Consider the following 25465-nt stretch of genomic DNA (forward strand, 5'->3'; position numbering starts at 1 on the left):
AAAAAAAACGGTATCAGTGCATACATAGTCACAACGATCAGTAGATCCAGAGATCTAGACATAGACAGTGGAAATCCTTTTTTTTTTTCTTGAGGTTTCCACTCTCTGCACAATGCTGGAAATAATACTCCACAATGCACCAGCATTGTATTATGTTTTATTTATAGAGTGCAGTGCACAGTATGGAGTCAGCGGTGTGTTCTCTGCTCAATGCTGCATTAGTGGATAGTAGAAGAATGCAGTCACATTATCTGTTGCTTGCTTTAGATTTGTGAAGGAAGAAATTTGCAAACCACACTTATATGTTCATAAATGAGCCCATAGGTTACCGGTTCCCTCCCCTTTGTTGAATGATGGAACAGTGCTACTATTCGGAATATGGGAATTGTAAACATACTACATGACATGGAGGAATACCAGATACCATCTACCTCTTACAGTGACAGTAAACTCAGGAGATAAATCCTTAAAAATACATTCAAGTGCCTTAACTATTACCAAAAATGTATCTTATTTGTGTATGACTCGGCTGTAGATCCTCCAATCATCTCTGAATTGGTGCTGATACTGTCCTTCCTTCTGGAGGGGGGTTACTTTTGTTCCCCATGGTCCCTGTGTGTGTTGTAAAGTAGTCACCACTCCAAGCTCACTCCCGTGATGAACTACAATCTCAATACAAATAAGTAAACTAAACATGAGTTTGTAGTCCATCTCGGGGACAAGCTTGGAGCGGTGACTACATTACAACACACACAGGGACCATGGGGAACAACAGTAGCCCCCCTCCAGAAGGAAGGACAGTGTCAGCAACAATTCAGAGATGATTTGAGGGTCTACAGCCGAGTGATACACAGATAAGATAAATTTTTTGGTAATAGTTAAGGTACATGAATTTCTTTTTAAGGATTTAGCTCCTGAGTTTAGTTTCCCTTTTAGGATGACTCCAGCTGTGGCATGCAGCCATAGCAAAGGGTGAAGATCTGTGAATGGAGTAGGGAGCAGTTGAATGACAGGATCTCCTCCCTTCACAGAACGCAATGCATTGTAGGAGAATAGTAAGAGGAGACCTGTGAATGGTGGAAAGAGCTGAGCGGGGCAAGCTAACTTCTCACAGCAACTGCTAAGGGTTTTGCGTCTATAACACTGTGGGGCATACACCAGTATCAATTGTCCAGGGCGTTTAGTTTTTTTTTTTTTGTAAGTTCTCTTTATTTAATTTTTATTGCAAGTTTTAATAAAAATTGCCTTTAAAAATGTATACTTTGCATGAGAGGAGTATGTGAGCACCTGTTGCTGACCTCCTTTTGAAGATATCACCTGTTGCTGACCTCCTTTTGAAGATGTGCTCTGTTTCATTTTGATCCAAAGACTTCCACTCTTTAAGCTACTGACCCAGATCTTGCTTGCGGGAAGTAAAGTTTGAACTCTTGAAATACATAATTGCCCCAAGCCAGTGGCCTATGAAAGTGCAGATATCAGCATGACACTCAGGTGACTAACATTTTTGTTTTTTAGAAGAGGTCAGTCATAGAAGCCCACATACTGTATTTGTTCTCATGACAAGCTTCCTTCTGAAAGTAAATAAAGTAAATCTGCTTTTGATTTGTGTGACTGAAGCATCTCAGCCCCCGGAATGGAATTGTGTGACTGTAGAAGCACCGACACAGAGAAGGAACAGAAAGTGAGACAGAAATAGCACTGTGTATGTGGGTTTGTTATGGCACACCTCTGTATCGAAGTCTTCTCTGGAAACTCCTGCGATATTGCGTTTAGGGGATCCATCCTTGAAATTCAGATGTTGTAACCATAATAAAAAAATAATTTGGTGGATTTTAGGAGAAGTTAGTCATTGTTAGTACTGACTGATATGACTAGCCTATGTCACATTTGGCTGGGTGGCTCGAGTCTGAATCACATGTTTTTGTTTTTTTGGTAACGTGTCATGCCAACCAAAATTGATACTTTGGTTTTTGAAAGATACCAGCAGGATGAAATCGCATAACCAATTTGGATGTTTCTCCTAAAGACCAGCTGCATCCACTTATGGTGGCCATTACAAAGGATTTTCCTTCCCCGTGTTTCATTTTTCATTAAAGAGAACCTGTACTGTGTAAGCTGCACCCAAAAATGCAAGCTGAGGGTTATAAAACTAGTCACCAGTATTGCCTATAGCTAGGGTCAGCAATCGAGCTGGCGTGACATTTTAAAACCCATCCTGCCTCTGGAAGTGATGCCTGTGGCTGTCAGTCCTGCAATGCCTCGTGGACTTGAAGTTCCACAACAGCTGCAGTGCCAAGGTTGCCTACCACTTGCCTATAGGCTTCCAGCAGTGGATCTCATTTTTACTGACTTGCCATGCCACCTTTTATCCACAGGATATCCATATTGGGTGAGCTGAAGCTTTACCCATTTGTGGTAGGTCCAGATGATTACTGACCAATACCTGTGTGTGTCCTCTTAGCCCTCTTAGTGTTGGGTCCATTTATCACTCCTTTTCCTTCTCTCCACTTTAGAGCCAGAGTTTTCTTTGCTCTGTGAGTATTGTCAGTACAGCTGAATGATTTGTGGGGAAGGTGGACAATCCATATAAACTTCACTCAGTGGATGCTTTTACTGGTCAGAAACTGCTCATAAGCCAGCGGTTATGACTTTACTGGTCATGCAGACATTGCAAAGGTTTGTATATACCGTATGTGCTTTAGAGTGGGTCCCAACCTTATACCCAATCTCATGTACTGCTTTTGCAATTTGCCATCTCCTGGTAGTGGCAGCATAGGCAACCTCAACTCTCCCTCAGGCTGAACAGACAGTTGAATTACTTTTTGGCAAGTATAGTGTATGTATGGGGACCCCCTACCATTTTATTGAATTCAGCGAAGGGTAATGTTAATGCCACTGTGCACAAAGCCAGCTCCATAAAGACATGGTTTGGTGTGGAGGAACTTAAGTGGCCTGCACTTAGTTCTGACCTCAACCCTACTGGACACCTTGGAACACTGATTTGTGAGTCAGATCTTCTCATCCAACATTATTACCTGACCTCACAAATGTTCTCTTGGATGAATGACCACACATTCCTAAAGACAATCTACAATCTTGTGGAAAGACTTCCCAGAAGAGCGGAGGCTCATTTTTATAACAGAACCTTGGTTAGGGAACATTGCTGTTGTTGGTTATCACATAGATTGTGTGACTATTCACTACAGGTACTTACAAAAAAGCAAATATCTGTTCACTTAAAATAGCCAATCATGTGCAGATGCTTTTCACCTGATTAGATGGGTGTTGCAGCACAAAGCAAGGTAAGCGATAAAAAAAGAGTAAAGGTGCCCATACACCTTACGACCATCGCAAGACTTTTGTCTTGCGATGGTCGTATGCTCATTAAAAGCCCGTACGATCTGATGCACTACTTTTTTTTTTCTTTCCCCACTGCAATGCATAACATTGCGATACTGAACATTGCGCTGCAAAGCATTCCTGCCCATCAGGAGATGCATTGGGGTGCCACTTAAATGAATGTCAATACACCGGTGCAACTATCATGCAGTGCACTAAATGCACAGATCCGTGTGTTTAGTGCAGCACTTTGGTGTGAACATGCCCTAATATTAGGGATGTGCCGATACTAGTAACTAGTACACTAGCAAGACTCCTCCTACTTCCAGCATGACTCAGTTTTTTGCTAGTATCCTGAAAGTGTGAAAGACTAACCCATAAGGCCTTTTAGATGACTCTTTGAGCGGCAGACAGCTTTTTGTTCATATTGGGCCTGAAAGCAATTGTTTGCTGTGTTACCCCTTCCTTATTTGGACTTCTTTTCGATGTCTCGCAGATTAAAGACTTCCTGTGTTCCTCAATTGACAAGAAAGACCATAGAATTTTCCTAATCAATGTAAAATCTAGGGAAACGCGGAGTATTGAGTACTGAGTATTGGGTGAGTACTTCTACTCGCCCAAATGTTCCCGATGCCTATCCCGATACCCGAACTTCTGCTATCAGGAAGCAGGCGGCGAGTCATTACACGCCGCCTGGCTTTCTGATTGGCCAGGAAGCCGGCTCCATGCTCCCTCATCTCCAGGGACCATGGTGCTGGCTTCCCAGCCAATTAGGAAGCTGGGGGGCAGGTAATGTCTCGCTCCCCAGCTTCCTGATTGGCCGGCTTCATGCTTTCTCGTCACCTGGTGACGGCCTCGCCGGGCAGCAAGTCATTACACACCCACCTGCTTCCTTAATGGGACTTCCGGTATTGGTATTCGGTATACGGTAAAAAAAAAAAATATCAGTACTCGATACCGAAAAAACGATATCTGTGCATCCCCTACCTAATGTTGTAAATATTCTGCTCTGTTTTTGTTATATTTGTAAATAAAAGAAGAGTGATAAAGGCCAAAATAAGTTCTATAAAAGCTTACATCTCAGCCAGCACTGCAGAACCAAGCTCAGCACATCGAGTATTGTGAAAACAAATCACAATGGATGTATTGCTGCAGTCAGGATCTTTGAATTAATTAACAGGACAATGCAGTCATTAATTTCCACATGCACTGGAAAAACACTGGGATCATTAATGAAGCTTCTTTTCTAAAGAGATGAATTGCCACTCATCTGAATGGTGCAGTTATAATATACAAGACCTCACCTTGGATGGAAATCTGGTGATTTAGGAATGCCTTTGTTTACATGTTAGCAGTGAAGAAAGGTGTTTCCCAGACTCTCCATGCATGCTTCTTGTTGGTGTCTCTAAACCTGGCCATACACTGTTTTTTATTTTATTTTTTTGTTCATCTCACGGGCTGAAGGAAGCGAATAGAACAGATCCCTCCATCAACGTTACAAGCGTGTTGAATTAAGCATACCCGCTGTCAGAATACCCAAACGGAGCCTGCAGCTCATTGGCTGCCCACTCTGTTCATTCGAAGATTTTCTGATCAGCTCCTTTGATCAGCTGATCAAGGGATGCCGGCACAAAGGGTGCTGACAGCGGCACCCACTGTGCGAATTCCGGCTGGTTCTTCAGCTTTACATACCGAAAGCCTGACTGGTCAAAGAAAGAAGTTCTGACTCACCAGCCAAACCTATCCTGGATGTTGAATCTGACTGGTGATACAGGAAGCAGAGAGAGGGAAATTCACAACGCATGCTTCAGCCAGGACCCTTGCACATGCGTTGAGATCTGGTAATAGGTTGCAATGGATTACAGAGACATTAGATAACAGCAGAAATAAACCCAATCACTAAAATCTCATATAAACTATAAAAGGTTGTTTCTAGGGATGTCCCGATACCACTTTTTTAAGACCAAGTACAATTACTCTCCAATACCAATTACCGATACTTTTTCTTAAAGGGACATGTAACTTGTTTTCTAAAACAACACAGACCGATGATTTTAGGGCAGTTCTCACTGGGGCTAAATACGGATGTCCCCACATGTATTCTGCTTTGGTAACATCTGTTCTGCGAATACATGTCCCCAAAGCAGAATTCCTCTCATCAGGCTGCGTGTCGATCTCACCCGGGCGACTTGGACATCTGCAGTGGCCTCACCAGCGATGTCTGGACCCGGCCTCCCCCACATCCAGACTGACAATGCTGCCACGTCCAGTCCGGCCGACTATCTGCGCTGCTGGGCCCCCCCGACCTTCATCCATCTACCGGCCCAGTCCTCCCTGTCAGCGTGTGGCAGCAACCCTCAGCTTCTAGCCCTGGGGTGGTAGTTCCGCCCCGGGGCTGTCCATGGCTGTGCCTGCGCCAGGAAGGAGGAGGAGGAGATAAAGAACCGGACCGGCACTGCCATGGACAGCTATCTGCAGGTCCCCAACCGGCTGCCAAGGTCCCCACAAGCGCGGGAACTCGGAGGGCTGCTGCTGTTTGAAAATTTAAAGGGCCGGTATCGGCCTAAAGAATCGGGGCATTTTCACAAGTAAAAGTACTCGTGAAAAGGCCTACTAAGGATACTAGTATCGGGACATCCCTAGTTAATTCAAAGAGTCTTTGCAGTAGTTTCTGGATTTACTGTAAGGTTATTTTATTGACTCTACTTTCCTGCTAGTGTGAGCCGTGGTTCAAAAGCAGACACCTGCAGGTGCTCGCTCACATCCTTGTTTTTTTGGAATGTGGAAGTATCCTCAAAACTTAGGTTATATATATATGTGTGTGTGTGTGTGTGTGTGTGTGTGTGTGTGTGTGTGTGTAAGAGGGGGTAGAGCGCAGAGAACTATGCTTTGGGGATCATCAGACTCTTGATGATCTAAAGGTAGAGCATCAGAAGGTACCTGCTTTATAGACAAAGGGGTATCAAATGATGTTAGATGACCCTGTAGGTCAGGGGTCGGCAACCCTCGGCACGCGTGCCCGGCTTGGCACGCGAGGCCACATCGGCTGGCACGCAAACTAATTTTTTTGCATTTGAGAGCTTGCTCGAGCCGGCTGTCAGATTGAAGTCCCACCCACCTTCCTGACGTGACTAGTTGACGTTCGTGCGCGGAGCCGCACTGAGGAGGCCCTCGAAATTGGTGCTGGTCTGAGTTCTGCCATTTATTGGTGCTGGTCTGAGGTCTGCTGTGTGTTGGTGCTGATCTGAGTTCTGCTGTGCGTTGGTGCTGACCTGAGTTCTGCCATGTATTGGTGCTGGCCTGAGTTCTGCCATGTATTGGTGCTGGTCTGAGGTCTGCTGTGTGTTGGTGCTGGACTGAGGTCTGCCGGTGTTGGTGCTAGTCTGAGGTCTGCCATGTATTGGTGCTGATCTGAGGTCTGCCGGGCATCAGGTATGTAAAAAACCTGTGTTTTATGAAAGTGCAGCGTCTGGGCTGGTCTGGAGTTTTTAAGATAATACAGAAACAGGGATCACACTAAAACTGTAAGTCCAGTTTACTTTTTTAGTACATGTAAATATATTTTGTGTGTGCAATAGTTATAAAATGTTTTCACTTACAGTTGTGCTGCTAACGGCAAGATAAACACATTCAAATAATTAGTGAGTTTAACTTATTATTAGCAGTACAACTATGAGTACAAAAACTGAAATTTGCTAATACCATGGTGCACTATTGTTCAATGGCACTCGGTTGTCTGATGGTTGCAAAAATGGCACTCGGTGTGTAAAAGGTTGCTGACCCCTGCTGTAGGTTAATATTAAAGCGGACCTTTACACTAAAAAATCAAATTCTACCGATGATGATGATTAATGATAACAGACATGTCAGATATAACATGCTGTGATTATGAAATACAGACCATTCACTTCCTGCTTTGAAAGTGCAAAATGACTTCAATTTGCCAAAGCATTGCATCCTTGGATTTCCTTATCAGCAGAGCATTGCCGGGAAATCTCATCTGTAATTTGGGGAGATCTCAGGGAAAGGCATTTTCCTCCCCTGAGATGATGTGCATGGTCACATGTCCTAGTCGCATGTGCCAGAGTTCCAGGAAGTAAACAGAGATAAATGAATCTGCCCTTGGTAAACATGGCCACTGTCGGAAGACTGGGAAGAAAAGAGAAATAAGAAATGCAAATAATAAAAATCCGGCAATTTATCTAGAAGTATGTGTTTGTAGATTGTCATCACTAAACATTTCTAAAGGTGTGTTTGTTGTTATTTTAAAGATCTGGGTAAAGGTCCACTTTAAAGTATTCATGTGTTAAGGTCCTAACTGCTTGACCCTGCTAAATCTCATAATGGATCATTCAAAGAAAGAAATCTGCATTTAAACTGACTTAGCGAACAAGGCCTACTTGCTATGTTGGTCTGAGTTTGATTCTTTAAACTCACTGGGCAGAATTAGAAATATATGCCAAGCAAAAACAGTTCCCCTATGTGTAGTTAGCTGCTTGGCTGCAGCTGTGCTTTATGCTATACTTTATAGGCATGACGGGATGAGATTTTGTGTGAAGGTTAAGAGGGTAAATCCCCTTTTCTCTGCAAAATAAGTGATTACATTTGGCTATTCACTATTGCTGTACAGCTGATACCTGATTCTGAGAAATCGGGGCCCACGTCTTCGGTAAGAGAGTGCTCATTGGCTCTTTCTGTTGGAAGCAATGCCTATTCACGTAATTTTACAAGAAGTTGAACCTGTCTGATTGAAACAACTTGATAACCTGAAACCTGACTGAACATTGCGGTTCTGAGAGGTGCAGAATATTCGCCCACGCACTTATAGATCTCTGCTACGGTGTTTGCAGACTTTGCTGATCTAGATGATTTTTGCTGAACTGATTTGCAGTGGATTGTATTTAGTAAAAAAAAAAGTACATTATAGCTGGCGGTATTCTGCATTGCGCTGTATAATGTTCTATTGCTGGGTTTTGTAGTCCTCTATAGCTGGACGATACCTTCCCCGATACCGAAACGTCTGGTCAGAGGAAAATTTCCTCTGAGCGGCAATGCTATAGGGGAACATAGAGCCGGCTTCCCGGGCAGGTGGCGAGTAATGACCTGCCTCCCAGCTTTCTGATTGGCCGGGGAGCACGCTCAATGCCGATTGGCCGGGGAGCCGGCTTGATGCTGATTAACTGGGAAGTCGGTTTCCCGGCCAAACAACATGGAGCCGACTTTCAGGGCAATCAGGAAGCCGGACAGCATGTCCTTGCATGCCGCCCGGGTTCCTGATTGCCCTGGAAGATGGCCCCGTGACAGTGAAAGCACCGGTATCGGTACTCTGTATCGGCGAGTACCGAAACCAAAGTATCGGTACTCTATACCGAAAAAACTGTATTGGTGCATCCCTAATTATGATTATTACAGGTACTTATATAATGCCGACAATTTACACAGCACTTTATATAGTGCACATTTACACCAGTCCCTGCTCTCAAGAAGCTTGCAATCTAAGGTCCCTATCTCTCACATACATACATACATACATACATACATACATACATACATACATACATACAGCACCGGAGTTTATTAAACTTCCAGCATGTTTTTGGTGTGTGGGAGGAAACCGGACTACCTCGGGGAGAACATACAAGCTCCTTGCAGATAGACCGGGATATGAACCAGGGTCCCCCAGTGCTGCAAGACAGAAGTGCTAACCACTACGCCATTGTGCTGATCTTCATGTGGGTGTGGATGCTTATTAGACATCCCTCAGGGGCCATTCACTCAGTGGTACCTGCAGTGTACCGCACCGGATCAGCATTGACACATAGAAACCATTTTATATATGTCCCATGCAATAAAATGCAAACATGCTGCATTTTGCATGTCACTGCACCATCCTGCAGTGCAAGGACTTGAATGGCGTGTACACATTTTTACATTCCACATAACAAAAAAGAAACAAAAAAAAGGTAAACAATGACCGTTTCGGCAGTGCACGATTCAACGCAAACTCTCGCAGCTTTTCCCGTCTACTGAAACACAATGTTTAAGCGGACAGGCTGGTGTGAATGGGCCCTGACCTAAAACAATAGTGACCAGGCAGGAAAGATCCAACCCAGCATATGTATATTTTTCCCTCCAAAAAGGTTCAGGTATGAAATAATATGGTCAGGTATAGGCAAGCTTTTGTGTTTTTTTGTTTAGTTTTTTGTTTTCTTTCTCCAAAATCAACATTGCAATGAGCCAGCACAGTCATAACTTGGCAATCTAAGTGTGAAAACGGCTGCAGCACAATATTTCATCAGATGAATCACAAACACATCCTTCCCTGTCTATGCAGCATTACAGTAATTCAAATGTACAGTAATAAAAAAGGCAAAAAATCAAACCTAAAAGTGAAGATTTGCAATCTTATAGGGTGCATCTGGAAATGTTAAATGTGCCAATCCCTGAAAAATCACTTTTTTGGACTTTCTTTTGAGAAATGTAGTGCATTGAGGCGGGTATGCGAGTATGCCTAGTCACTCCTGCGCCCTTAAAGTGACACTAAACTCAGAATTTAAATCTTAAAAATGCATTTAAATACCCTATTTAACAAAATATTATCTCACTTGTTTATCGCTCGCCTGTAGAACCTCAAATAATCTCTGAAAGAGATTATAGTCTATCACAGATGCGAATTTGGAGCAGTGGCTACTTTTACAACATAGGGACCATGGGGGACAAACGTAGACACCCTCCAGAAGGAAGGACAGTGTCAGCACCAATTCAGAGATGATTTGAGGATCTACAGCCGAGTGATTCACAAATTAATATTTTCGGTAATAGTTAAGGTACTTGAAGTCATTTTTAAGATTTAAAATCTGAGTTTAATGTCACTTTAATCTGCCGATTGAGATCTCAGGCACTGCTGCCTTGGACAGCTAGTGCTAGGAGATTGAGATGCAGCTGATTTTTTATTTTTTTTCCCTTGTTGGACGTTCGGACGAGATGAAGAAGCAAAGCCATGCCTCCTACCAAGATGGCCACCTCCACACAGACGCACTGCAGAACAAAAAACGGCACAGCAATAATGGATGAAAGATCAGCTGCAGGGAGACCACAACCAATCATGTGCTTTTGCCATTTGAATGCTAGTGGCTAGGCCTTTGTCCTATGTCAGCTTTTCTTTGGTGCACAACCATTCAGTTCCTCTCACAAAGTTTCCTTACCCCCTTGTGTCCCACCTTTCCCTACCTAATTGCTGTACTTACTTAAATCTTGCTTCAAACCCCTTGGCATTGTTTACATTCCTCATCCAACATCTTGAACGCACACACATGTGCACAGTTCAGCTCCCCTCGCTTCTTTGAAAGAGAACTGTAGGGTAACCTTTTTATCCCATATTTCTCTTTAGTGTTACAGGAGGACATATACTAACTATTGCCCGCTATATACTGAGATCGCTGCACTCGGGACGGATCCCGACCCTACTGTCACGATCCACCCAGCTGCGTGAGTGACAGCGGGCTCTGCCTATCTAGAGACAGAGCCAGCTGTGCCTGCCCCCTCCCCGTCCGTTCCTCCACTTAGCCCTGTCAGAGGGGAGGGAATTTCTGCGGGGAGCGGTGACTGACAATCACTGCAGGGAGATGATCGGGAAGTGAGCGAGCGATGGTATGCGTTTACTCACCTCCCAATCAATAGAGCCGATGTGTGACAGTTTTAATGTCACACGTCGGCTCTAACTACCGCGTTTCCTCGAAAATAAGACACTGTCTTTATATTTTTTGGCTCAAAAAAAACACACTAGGTCTTTTTTTCGGGGTAGGGCTTATTTTTTTTTTTAATGTACAACAATCCACACTTATTCATGTACAACAGTCTACATGTATTCATGTGCCGTACCTTTCCAAGAGCAATTTGGTAACCAATCGCTGGCCAGAATGAGCGAAGCGCACTTCCACTATTGATTCCTCACAGGCGGAGTGCATTTGGTATCACTCCGCCTGTGACAGGAGCCGGCGCTATAGAGGAAGCATCGGCTTATGCGGCTCTGCTCCCTCCGCTCCTGCCTTGCTTCCTCTAGCGCTGGCTTCCTTGGCACTGCTGATTCTCTCCCGCGGCTCTTCAAGTTCCCCCTTATGCCACCACTGGCCCTGGGAATGGTCACAACTAGGTCTTATTTTCGGGGTAGGTCTTATATTTTAGCAATTTCCAAAAATAATACTAGGTCTTATTTTTGGGGAAACACGGTATGATTGTAAATCACTCACCTCATAGTTCTCCTTTAACGTCGGTAGAGAGATGGGATCTGATCTGTCTCCAGGCCCAATAAAAATCAATGGGGCCTTTTATAAGCATGTGCATTGGATTAGAAAGCCAGTGGAGGAATTTAAACAATGCTGTTGTCCTGCAAAAGACATCTAAGCAAGTGTAGTGGTTTGGGGGTCGGGGCAAAAGGGTAAGGAAACTTTGTATGAATGTTTCTTTATCCATCAGAGATGAGCATAGCAAAAATAGCTTAAATTGTTGACTAGAAATAGACTTTTCCTTTTATTTCTATGAGAGTGGATTATATGAGTGGGTTCTGGTTGTACTTTGCCCCACGCTGAACCCACACTTCTCTGCTTACTGGTCTCATAGGAGCCTTGTCATCAGTCATTCATGGGTTCATACAGGTCAGATGGCCACTGATTGACTTTTATATTGTAAACAATTTTTCGTTTTCTTCTGAAAGACTTTGTTTTTCTTTATTCTGAAGATCTAGAAAAAATCCCAGCAGCTTCGTCACCTGTTGCTGTTTGTCATCCTGCTAAGCGAGTATCTGATATGGGGAAATGAAGCCTTGCTCAAAGCATGCCCACACAACCACATCATCTTCTATATTTCTGAACGGGCCTCGTACGGATGTAGGAAGTTCCACTCCTCTCCAAATGTAGCCACATGTTACCTTTTACAGCGAAAATCTTCTGCAGGTCCTTTTAGGTGAAAAGACTGAACAGTGGTGCCGTGGTGTACTGACCCAAAGTAGAGTGTTAAGCGGAAGTCTGGCCACTTGGTTCCCCCTGCCTTTCCCCGCCACCAGAACCCACCTAGACTTTTTTTTTCTTTCTTTTTTGCTAAAAAAAAAAAGTACATACATAACCTTCTCGTGCATTACTCCAGCCAATCTGGTGACTTTACCTAGCAACTCCGGGCATTTAAACAATTAATCCTTGCAGCAGAGCTTCTCCTGCGCTCCAAGGGTTAAGTGCTCTTTTTTTTAAGCTTGGGCCTAATATAAAAAAAGATATGCTCACCCAATCATCTGTCCTCTTCTCCCCTGTATTCTGGCAATTTAAGCGCCGCTGACATCATCGCATGAATGGTGACTTGTAGAAAAACTCAAATGTTAGGAGGCAGCTGTCATTTGTAAGGAGCATACAGGGCTCCCGGGATTTGTACATCTCTGTTTTAATGTTTGATATTTATTTATTTTTTAATAAACCTATATTAGGGATGCACCGATACCAGATTTCCAAGTACAAGTACTGATACTTGTCCAAGTCCTCACAGATACAAGTACTGATACATTTTTGTTTATTGTCATGTGACAGTTTTTCTACAACAATAGAGACTAATGATTTCAGGACAGTGGTGGAGCGCCAGAGCCAGGTCCCAGCTGCAACCGCTGCAACCCTGGTAGTTCTCATGAAAATGCAGAGTATTGGCACTGGTATCTGAACATCCCTACTTGCAATGTGGGGGTAGCCCACCTGTAAGGGTTAATTTTTTTTAATGTTTCCCCATTTCACCGAGCAGGAAGTTGAGGAAAAAGGTAAGTGAAGCCTGGTATTTGGGGGTGGGGACTTAGATATGGGGAAACAAAACCTGGAGTTCTATTTTAAAGCTGAACTCTGGGCAAATAGCTAAAAACACAGTTGAAATACACATAGGTGAGTTGTCTTATTTGCCAAAGGATTTGTAATTCAACCCAATGGTTTTTTGTGATTCATTTCCCTTTGGCAGACAGCACAACCAAGAGAGTGACACTGCATTGTCTTAAGTTCAAGTAGCTGTATTTAGATCTAACTAATGACATTTTGTTTGCTAAAGCACTGCGTATCATAAACCACTTTATCTTATGTTGAGTATCAGCACTGCTGATTGCCTGCAGCCTCTTTGTACACCAGTAAAGGCTGCAAGGCCTGTAAAAGTATAATTGGAACAGGCTTTCACCTGTGACAAACCGATGTGCTTTACCTCTTCTTTTCAAGAGTGGATGTGAACAAAGACAACCAAATCAGTGCCCAGGAAATGCAGCAATGGATCATGGATAAGACGGAAGAGCATTTCAAGGAGGCCGTGAGGGAGAATAAGCTTCACTTCCAGGCTGTGGATCCAGATGGAGACGGTAGGAGATGGTTCACTCTAAATTCTCTGATAACCAACTGTTAGAGGAATTGCCTTGCAAGCCAAGCTGTAAAGCTGGGGTGGGGAGATGAGCAAATTCAGTGTTGATTTTGACATAAGTAAGATTCAGGAGAAACCAAACCGGACTTTTAAGTTACTAAAGACCAGATCAATACAATACAGTGCCAAATATGCAGCATAAAACCATGAACTGCTTCACATCCCTCCAATGGAACCCAGAGGGCAGCAGGAAACCTCAGCCCCAGTGAATATGAAGACAAAATGGAAAGTCTAATCTTGCTCGTTCAAATTCCTGCTGCTATGAATTGTCGTGATATTCAATCAAGGAGCCATAGAGGGTCCTCCAGGCTGGTTACATGCAGACTATGGTTTGGACTATCTAGATCACTTATGCCAAACTCAAGGCCCAGGGGCCGAATCCGGCCCACTAGGCCATTTCCTAGACTTCTACTTTCAGATCTAGGTATTCAGTTATTACTAAAACCAGTGATAATCGTATGCAGAGGCAATTATGATAAAGATTTGATACATTTATATAGTCTCACAGATACCTTTTGAGGGCAACCATAATGTTGATGCGGCCCACGATTAAATTGAGTTTGACACCCCTGATGGTCTCTACTCTACTAATGAGGAGTTTTACTTCTCATTTCCTGTCTCTGAGCCCCTCGGATGGTAAAGTATGGATGTGTGTGTAATACATAGATATAGACACATCCATACTTTACCATCCTAGGGGCTCAGAGACAGGAAATGAGAAGTAAAACTCCTCATTAGTAGAGTGGAGACCATCTATCAGGGGTGTCAAACTCAATTTAATTGTGGGCCGCATCAACATTATGGTTGCCCTCAAAAGGTATCTGTAAGACTATATAAATGTATCAAATCTTTATCATAATTGTGTGTGTGTATTTCTGCATTTATGCTGATCACATTGCTTCATGGTCCCATTCTAATCTATTCACCAACCACAAAAGCCAAAATGTATGCACAGCTATTTGCTGAATTGACAGAATTGAACAGAATTGTCCTAAATAGCACGGGGTAAGAGGCTGTGCACATGCCAAGAATGCATTAGAAGCGGCGGCAACTCGGAGCCCGCCTCATTTCCTGGCTGGAGGACATCCAGCATTATCTAGCACTTTCCTTCCCTGCCTTTGGCCGGCCCTTTTTATTATTTGGACTTCAGTTCTTTTAACCATGGCGGCACAGCATCACATATGGGAGTTATTTAGGGAACATGTGGGCGTTATCTGCATGCAAATGCTGCCTGCCTAGAGACGCCCACTCCCCCAGACTGGCCACTTACCCATCAAGGCATTCTTATATATGCATAACTCCTTACAAGAGCCAATATACCGCTTGAGAAACACAGAGACCCTTGATGACATCAATATTAGATATGTCATGAAAACAGGTTTTATTGTAATAACATCATTGGCATGTTTTTAGGGGTGGAGGGGGGAACCTGGGAATGCAAAATTTAATTACATAAAGCTATATTTAAATTCTACACATGTTACAGTTTGGCCTTTTCTCTCTGGTTGATTGCCCTTATTAAAACTCACATTTTTTTTTATTGCAGGGCATGTGTCTTGGGATGAGTATAAGATCAAATTTCTTGCCAGCAAGGGTTTCAATGAGGAAGAGGTTGCAGAGAAGGTGAAGAACAATGAGGAATTGAAGATTGATGAAGAGAGTATGTATCCTATGTCTTTTGTGTTATCGTTCATCCATTTATTAAAGTTTAAGTGTGTATAAGATATTCCCAAATTTTATGTGCCCCCAAAAACAGCAAATCTACCACTAAGACCAGTTTTGGATGAAAGCAGATACAGATTCCAGCAGGTTTATGCTTTGCGGAAGGAAACTGGGTGTCTGGACGATTTGCATGCATACAAGGGAGAACACACAAACTACAGATCTATCTATACTCTGGTATCATTGGAGCACTCATCCTGCTGTTCACATGTGATTGGCCTGAGTATAAATTCTCTCTGTATTGGTGCTTGTAGTTCAAGCTTTTAATTGTAGGTGACACTGTAGGCAAAGCAGGAATTTGTAGCTCCACAGAAAGGTATTGAAATACTATTTCTATTATTAGCATTACTGCAATGTTGGCTATTAAAGTGCGAGTAAACTTCGTTGGTGTATGTGTGTCTTGCCTACCTCCTTCTGTGCTGTCATCCAGTGATGATGTATCCAGGCACTTGTCACCACTGCATTCCCTAACACTGCCATTTGGGAAGTCGGCTTCACGCTCTCTCGTGGCACTGCGGGTCAGCTTGGCTTCCAGCCTGGCAACCTGGTTTCCCTCCATGTGAGGGAGCATGGAGCCTGGCCAGAAAGCCGGCTCCATGCTCCCTCGCGTCACTGCGAGTCAGAGGGAATCTTCCGCTGACCGGTTGTTCCGGTATCTCGGGATAAGTATCGGAGCATTACTCGCCCAAATGTTCATTATCGGCATCAATACCAGTATCAGTATTGGTACATCATTATGATTAAGTCTCTAATATTTTTTGAGTATGTTCAATGACTGTATTGTAATGTTTCATGTAGAGGTACAACGGAATTAAAATTTCAAAACCGAAATGGAAAAATTAAATGTCGGGTCAAAACCGAAAATGTTTTTTTCTAACTTTTTAAAATTATTTTATTTTTTATAAACTTTTAAATTTTTTTTACTTTTTATTTTTATTAAATATTTAAATTTTTTACTTTACTGTTGGGGCTTGGGGGAAATATTAGGGATTTAAACAGACCCCTGATATATTATTAAATATTTACATTTTTTACTTTACTGTTGGGGCTTGGGGGAAATATTAGGGATTTAAACAGACCCCTGATATTTCCCTTTTAAAATAGAAAAAGAGATTGAGCCCTCAATCTTTTTCTGCAGCCCCTGTTATAAAGGAACAGGAAGCCTCTGTACTGAGTGTTCCTGTTCATTCATAACTTGTGGAGATACTATGTTTAGCATGTCCACAATTATGAATGAACAGGAAGTAATGTTCATAATTGAGGACACAGTAAACATACTACGCCCTTAATTATCACTGATCACTGACTGCTTGTACCCGCTCTCCATCCTGGATCGGCTGTTGCAAGAGACTGAGCGAGCGGTGCTGGGAGGAGAGCTCGATCTGACAGCTGACTTCTCCCCTGCCCCGCCGGCCTCCTGTGACTGCACTGGCTGTCTCTACCCACACCGCCGCTCTCTGATCTGTGACAGGAGGCTGAGCGGTGCGGGGAGGAGAGATGCCGCTCGCTGCGCTCGGCCTCCTGTGACAGTTTCTCTCCTCCTCACTGGGACACAGAGCAGCGCCCAGCGGGGAGGAGAGTAATCACGGTTGCACCGATATTTTGGCCAAAAATGGCGCTTTCGCCATTTTGCCCAACGTGCCATTTTCGGCGGCATCCCTAGTTTTATGTTGACTTCCACTTTCTAATTAACTCCGCAATGTGTTTTTTGTTTTATTTGAACTTTTTTTTTACTTTGGCATTCAAAAGACCTAAAAATAAGACATCGTGAGCCTTTTTTATTTTATTTTTTTTTACCGCTGTCCAACAAGCAAACTTTGTGTAAACTGCAAAAGGCACTTTTTGTTCCCAAAATAATAGCATTCAAAAGACCTAAAAATAAGACATCGTGAGCCTTTTTTATTTTATTTTTTTTTACCGCTGTCCAACAAGCAAACTTTGTGTAAACTGCAAAAGGCACTTTTTGTTCCCAAAATAATAGCATTCAAAAGACCTAAAAATAAGACATCGTGAGCCTTTTTTATTTTATTTTTTTTTACCGCTGTCCAACAAGCAAACTTTGTGTAAACTGCAAAAGGCACTTTTTGTTCCCAAAATAATAGCACATGGTTAAGGCATTTCAGTTTTATCACAGGTCTCCCATAAACTCTCCTTTTTTTTTTTTTTTATTGTGACAGTTCAGGTGTTTTTAGGAGGCAGAGAGTTTGCAGGAAAGTCTTTGTCACCAGCCACTTGCTTCCTTTGGCTGTATGGAGTTGGAACAGTTTTAGTATGTTGGCGTCATCTCCTGTACACGCAATTTGTGTCAAGATACCGACAACTCAGACACCAAGCAAAATCTCATCAGCCGCATGTATGATAGACTGGAAAGCAGTAGAAGTTGTGGGTTTGTCAATTCTTTTGAAGAGTCACGTTCCCATTGCTGTGGGTTTCTTTGTCTGAACCACCAGATAAAAGGGGGCTTATTGAAGAGTATTTTTTTTTAAACTTTTATATCTTTATAGACCGATCATGTCACCCACACTGTATCCGAGAGCAGTTGTTGCTTAAAGCTGGACTCCAGGCAACACTTTTCATAGGTTTGGACGGGGTGGGGAAGTTTTAGTCAGTTCTGTCAGTTTTTAATACTGCTTATGTTTTCATTGAAGATATCTATCTTGTGTAAATGTTCTATTTGAATAAGTCCAAGTATATCCCACCGCACTCCTGACCGGAAACAAACCTCAGGTGGGTACCGATGCGACCGCAGATGCCTCCGCCAATAATACAAAATCGATGAATGGTCACTCGCACTCCAACTTGATGCAAAGTCAATACCTTTATGGACTGGGATATAGCACTATAAATGTGACACTATCCCAGTCCATAAAGGTATGGACTTTGCATCAAGTTGGAGTGCGAGTGACCATTCATCGATAATGTTCTATTTGAGACTCAACCGCTGGATAGGACGTGAGAATAGTATCCCTCATGGGGACACAGGTCACAAACTTTCCTCACTTTATTAGAACATCTGTCTTCATTGCAGTCTGTGTGCCTGTTCAGGGATTTCCCCTCACTTCCTGTTTTGTCTGATTTTTACCAAGTGGGAAGAGGGGAGATTTTCCCTCTGCTTCTTTCCCAACACCCATCGCATAGGCAGGAAGTTAGGAGAAATATTCCAAATGGGGACAAAGAGCACTAAAGTTGACCAAGACCAACCCCTTTTCAGCGTGCCAGTTATAGTAATACATTTTTGCTGTATTAGGCTGGTACTTTGTTGATTCACATATGCGTGTTCTCTTACAGCCCAAGAAGTCCTGGAAAACCTCAAGGACCGATGGTTCCAAGCAGATAACCCACCAGCGGATCAAGTCTTGAATGAACAGGAGTTTCTGGCCTTCTTGCATCCAGAGCATAGCCGAGGAATGCTCAAATTCATGGTGAAAGAAATAGTCCGTGACCTAGGTAAGAGCTTGCCTTACAAAAGACAGAATGTCCAGGAAATGTATTTGACTAATTTTCATTGTGGAGACCCTGGAACTTATTTAAAATAAAACAAAGGCAAAATAGTGACTGCTTGACCCATTGGACAGGCTCTGGCGGTCATTGATCTAGTGTAGGTTGTTGTCTCAAAGGAGGCGTCCAAATTGTTAGATTGGCAACACGCATGCTCTTTTCCCCTTTTTTCAGAGTTTAAAAAAAAAAAAAGTCTTAAAACATAAGAAAAGTCCCGGAACAAAGTGCCTTTATTGGCTTCAAAACCCTTTGCTGCAACATATGTAAACTTTTGCTGCAATAAGTATATCATGATTTCTGTCATGTTGAGGGACACAGGAAGTCTTTCACATTTTGAGTTTTTCTGCCACCTACAGGAGGATTGGACACTGGCAAACAAAAACACTGTGGGGAAGTCCTCTCCTACTTCCAGCATGACTTTTTACTAGTATCCTAGAAGGGTGGAAGTGTAAAAGGCTAACCCATAAGTCCCCATCTCTCTGTTCATGTTGGGCCTGAAAGCCATTGTTTTCTGTGTTGCCCCTTCCTTATTTGGACTTCTTTTAGATGTCTTGGAGATTAAAGACTTCCTGTGTCCCTCAATTGACAAGAAAGAAAATAGAATTTTCCAAATGCCGATTGCCGATACTGAGTATTTGGGCAAGTACTCGTACTTGCCCAAATGCTCCCGATACTTAGCCCGATACCGGAACTTCCAGTATCGAGTCATTACATGCTGCCGGGCTTCCTAATTGACCAGAAAGCCGGCTCCATGCTTCCTTGTCACCTGGTGACGAGGGAGCATGGAGACAGCTTCCCTGCTAATCGGGAAGCCGGGGGGAGTTATAACTTGCTGCCCGGCTTCCTTAATGGGGCTTCTGGTATCGGCGAGTACTGAAAAAAATCAAAAATAACATTACTTAATACCGAAAAACCGGTATCGGTGCATCCCTACTTAAATCCTTTTCTTGCAGTCCATTGAGGGACTAGTTCTTGCCCCTCTTTGTTTATGATCATGTTCTCTGTACTGAGAACAATCAGCATGACCGGACTATAGCAGCCTTGCAATTTATGTTAACATTTTTTGGGGAGAGATAGCGCTTTTTTTTGTGGTATTTAATCACCACTGGGGGTTTTTTATTTTTTACTGCATAATGAAAAAAGTACCTCTCTAAGACCCCTAATGTCACCTAGGGATCCCCAGAGAAGCTGATGAAGCAGAGATCTGCTTCACCAGCTTCTCTAGCTGGGAATGACAGCTGAGTGCGGAAGTGATGTAAAATACATCACTTCCTGCATTCGGGGACGGAAAGGAGATCGTGTACAGATCTCCCTTTTGATCTGCAGAAAGGGTGGGTGGCAACCGCACCGAACCGAATACAAGCGATCGCTTGAATGTAAAGCTCCCAAGGGCCAGCCGGAAAGCTACTCTGGCTCCGGCGTCCTCTCGTCACGGGCGAGAGGAAGAGCGGATTTTTCAAGACCTGTTCATCCCAGAGGAGGACTAGTACTGGATGTGTTTCTTCAGGGTACAGCGCTGGAGAAGATTTAAGTATAACTGCATGATTTTTTTTTAAACACCCTGTGCCATTGACTTCATTAATTTTTCCAAAGGTTGAGTTGGAGTCAACCAGTGGCAGAATTTACCTAATTTATCTTAGCTGCAAGGGGAAATTAGCTTAGCGGATGACTATTTTCCTCTTACTATTATTCATCAATGCCAGATCCCTGAGCTTCATATATAAGTATATGAGAGAGGGCCATTATTGTTGCCCATAGCAATCAGACAGATTCCCATTTTCATTCTCCCATCCTGCACTGGGACATTACAAGAGAATAATGCATCTGATTGATTACTGTAGGAGCTAAGGTTCCCTCCCCTGGTTTTCTGCAAAGGGCCCTCTTTGCTGTATCTGCATAAAGCATGTTGCTGCACAATTAAAGAAGTTGGAAACCTTGCTTGGTTTGTCTTAACGTTGATGCAAATGTTGGTGTCTCGTTGGTAGTTCTGCATATTCCAGTTAATGGAAAGTGTGGCTCACCACATACACCCACCAACATTGAGAGCCAGGTGCAGCTTAGTCAGATAATGCACCACATAGCTGCTGCCGCTGCTGCTGCTACGATGGGTAGGAGGAAGTGTTATTGTCTATAGAAGTATAGAATCCTTGTATAGTAAGGTCATGTGATCTTAGCGGTATGTCGTATGTGTGGAAGGATCTAGAGCTGGAGTGCTTTTCACTGTCTTTATCTTGTACTGCTAGAAAGTTGTACAGATAGAAACTCGTATTGTACGCCTACATATAGTGGGAAATTCTGTCAGGTTTTATATGAAGACTGAGTTCCTATGGAAAATATTTCTTTTCTGTTGCTGTGTCAATTAACAGGCCATTCCATACAAGTATAGGAAAGGAGGGGCCGACAGGTCATAGATGCGAGTAAAGCACAGAATTTCCCATCTAAGACTGAATTTTATCATTGTCATATTTATCATGCTCTTGCTTACACTTAAGCTGGCCATACACCTAAATGTTTTTTTGTGGAATGAATGAAAAACATATAACAGATTCCTCCATTGCGCAGATGTAACCCCATTGAAATCAACTGCACACGATTGCGCAGTCCCGGGATGTGCGTCCCAATCGCCCAAGTCTGCACCAACCCTATATTGGCCCTGTGTGCATGTGAGATAGGGTCCTTAGTTTGTAAGCTCCTTGAGGTCAGGGACTGATGTGAATGTGTAGTATGTAAAGCGCTGTAAAAAATTGCCAGCGCTTTATAAATACCTGTAATAACTAAATCTCCCACTGGGCTGTTGTATTCTGGTGGGTGTGCTGTTGCGAGAATCCCTGAGCAGTGATGGCAGCTGATTGGTTAAGGTGCACCCCAAAATTTCCTGTCCAATGTCTTCCATTTTCTGATCGAATGAGTCCCACTGTAGAGTCCTTACAGGGCATCCACTAAATGAATTTAATCCGGTTCATCAAGAGCTAGTTGAAATTGGTTCAGTGTATGGCCAGCTTAAGACTGGGTGTTCATGGGCAAAGGATGCAGAAGCAACACAAACATAGTTTGGACATGAGTTTGAAAACATGAGTCAGACACGCCTGGGTTGGGGAGCCTGAGTCTTTGTACATATGGGCTTCAGCTTGTACAAGAACAATGTGCGTAGCAAGGGTTTAGCACCTGCAAAGCTTACTGACGGCTTTAAGATGCTTTGTTGAAGCTTTTAAAGCATTCTTCAGCCTCAGTTTAGGATGTAAAATGAATATCTGAATTGAACTGTTGACTGTCTTTTTAAATAAGCTGCGAGCAGACTTCAGTAGGCCTCCGCTCTACTTGGAATTTGTTTAAAGGAGAACTATGGGGTTAAGGCTTTTCCCCATAGTTCTCCTTAGGGTAACGGGAGGACACAGATTTTTTTTTTTAAATAGTTAAAGGAGAACTATTCCCCGTAGTTCTCCTTAGGGTAACAGGAGGACACAATCTAGCGTCCTCCCGTCACCCTAGGCTCAGTATACCGCGAGCTGCTGCTCGCGGTATACTGAGCCTAGGGTGACGGGAGGACGCTAGATTGTGTCCTCCTGTGACCCTAAGGAGAACTACGGGGAATAGTTCTCCTTTAACTATTTAAAAAAAAAAATCTGTGTCCTCCCGTTACCCTAAGGAGAACTATGGCGAAAAGCCTTAACCCCATAGTTCTCCTTTAAAGGAGAACTATGAGGTGAGTGCTTTTCACTCACCTCATAGTTCTCCTTTAAAGGAGAACTATGAGGTGAGTGCTTTTCACTCACCTCATAGTTCTCCTTTAAAGGAGAACTATGAGGTGAGTGAAAAGCACTCACCTCATAGTTATCCTTTAAAGCCTGCTAACAGCTTGTTTCAGTTGACCATCAACATTCCCATTATGATCTATTTCTAACATCCTCAAACTTAAGTTGAAGTTTGCATTAAAGGCTTCAACAAAGCTTGCTGCACACATTCTCTCACATACTGAGGTCGTGTGTACAGGGTCATAAGCTTGAACCGAGTTGGAGGTGACTCCATAGGCCTGAGTCTGTGCTGAGATTTAGACCAGCTATAGCTCCTAAATACCTTTTTTTAGTAAAAGAGTACCAGTAAGTTTAACATGGAGCCCATGTCTTCTTCCATAAATGCCATGCCAGGTTCTGGTAGCACTGACCTTTCATTTCTTCCTGTCTTCAATACTAATAGTTTATCCGTATACACACACAGCCAGTCAGCTTATATCAATATCCATAGAATGAACAGTTTTTAAATTGGGTGACCATGATAAACAAGAAGCAGCTCATAAATGGCTCAGCAGTCCCCGACTTACGTACAACCCGTACTTACCGAGGTCTGAGACTGCAGCCACTGTTACCATGCAGCGTTCCACTAGTAAAGGTGTACGTGCCGACGATCGCAGACAAGTAGTGGGTCTGGATTGTAGTACTGTACCTCCTGCAGGAAGTTGTTAGTGAGTGCCTTGTCTCTTCCGGTTCTGGTACTGAACAGGAAGTTGGCTCTGACTGTCATTACCCCTGTCATAACCTTGTATGTACTGTACAGTGTACTGAACACTTTTATTTGTCTTCCTTGTCCACTTGTTTGTCGGTAACAATGCCACAAAACAAATCTGATACACGTGCTTGTTCTGAACAGGGGCACAGACACCAAAACAACTTGTATACAAATTCAACTTAAAGGAGAACTATGAGGTGAGTGCTTTTCACTCACCTCATAGCACCTACAGTCCCTATCTTGTTCAGAACCCGGGGACTGCCTAGCTACAATCATTGTGCGCACGTCATTGTTTGCAACTTGAAGATTTCCCAATGGAACTGCTAACAAGAAACACTGTGGTAGGCTCCTTCTAGCACACACAAATGATCCACCATGTTGGAAAATCTCTATGTGGGCAGGTGTCAATAGTCCTGGTTATAGAGAAAAATAAGATATAGATATACTCCTTGTCCGTCCAGCAAGGTTCAGCACAGCGAAGCAAGCAAAGACGATCTTGCTGCCCGCTATCACCAGTAAAGACGTGCACTTATGACCTTAGCCGGTCCATTAGTGTTTTGCACCTCAGTAATAAATGTACAGTGGCATGATTATTTTATTACTGTGCCGTTTTGACTTCTCTGTTCACTAGTGACACCACCGCCGCAGTTCTTTGCAGATGTGATGAGTCATCCTCCTCAAGGCTTCAACCACACCATGCACATCTGCACTAATGCTATGTAAAGATCAGTCTTTTTATTCTTAATAAACAACAACCTCATTCTAGGTTCACATTTTTTTAAAATAGCATGTTATTGTAAATTATTACTGGAAAACCAAGTGTGTGGCTTCCACCTGCTGACTACAGCATATGTCGTGCAGGGCCCACATACCTTCTATCACCCTGTAGTAAAGGAATCTTGCATGAGATGGCCAACGAGGCTGCTACTGCAGGCTTCTCCTTCTGGAAGTGGCAGCGTCTCAGCTGCTATACTTTGACTTTTAATACTTTGTTTTCCTGTTCTGCGTACTTGTTCCAGGTGAGTGATTCAGAGAGCAATGAAAGCAGAGGGTCAGCATAACAACCAGTACGCTAACATTTCCTGGAGGAAGTCAGCAGTGGTAGCCACTTTCAAACATGCTTAGATGCTAAGCAAAAGCTGTGTTGAGAGGAATGTGGTAGCTGCCATTGTTGAACTTCTTACAATACTAGTTGCCTGGCTGTTTAAGCCAGAGCAAGCATGCAAATGACAAACGTCAGAGTGATGGAAAAGATCCTAATCAGCAAACTTGTTCCAGATTAGTGCTTTGCAGCTATGGAAGCCACCAGGTGAATGTGCCTGCCAGGGAACTAGTATTAAGGGAAGGTCAGAAATTGCAGCATACATTCATACAAAACCTTCAGTACAGGTTTTCTTTAAAGGAACTATGGGGTCAGGGCTTTTTCCCATAGTTCTCCTAAGGGTCATGGGAGAACACAAGCTAGCGTTCTCCAGTGACCCAAAGCTCAGCTTGCGGTATACTGAGACGCCTCAGCCGGGGCAGATCCCGACAATACTGTCTGGATCCACCCAGCTGCGTGATTGACAGCTGGCTCTGCCTATCCAGAGGCAGAGACAGCTGTGCCCGCTACCTCCCCTGTCCGTTTCGCCAGTCAGCGCTGGAGGATCGGACAGGGGAGGGTGGGAATCCCTGCAGAGAGCCGTGAGTGACAGTCACGGCTCTCTGCAGGGATAGATCGAGAAGTGAGCGAGCGCTGGTATGTGTTCGCTCACTTCCCGATCTACTGAGCCGATCTGTGACAGTTTCATTGTCACAGGTCGGCTCAGAATATGAGGCTGAGTGAAAATCACTCGCCTCATAATTCTCTAAGTTAAAGGAAGCTTGCCGTGAGAAAAACAAAAATGCGTGTTCCCTGACTGCCATGTGTCTTTGCAGAGTCAGAACTAGAGCTTTTTATTCCACAGGTACTACGTTCTTTGCTGATTTGGAGAGC

General features: G+C 43.4%; 1 protein-coding gene across 1 annotated transcript in view; it reads left to right on the forward strand.

Annotated features, from left to right (window-relative positions):
* Positions 1-25465, forward strand: part of SDF4 (stromal cell derived factor 4) — a 40818-nt gene that overhangs the window by 11928 nt on the left and 3425 nt on the right. Inside the window, exons 3-5 of the mRNA XM_018562350.1 lie at positions 13572-13708; positions 15314-15427; positions 18778-18936. Of these exons, the coding sequence (XP_018417852.1) occupies positions 13572-13708; positions 15314-15427; positions 18778-18936 (410 nt within the window). The remainder of the gene's footprint in view (positions 1-13571; positions 13709-15313; positions 15428-18777; positions 18937-25465) is intronic.

This window comes from Nanorana parkeri, unplaced genomic scaffold, assembly GCF_000935625.1.
Source record: "Nanorana parkeri isolate BGI_ZX_2015 unplaced genomic scaffold, ASM93562v1 scaffold573, whole genome shotgun sequence".
In the NCBI taxonomy this organism is placed as follows: Eukaryota; Metazoa; Chordata; class Amphibia; order Anura; family Dicroglossidae; genus Nanorana; species Nanorana parkeri.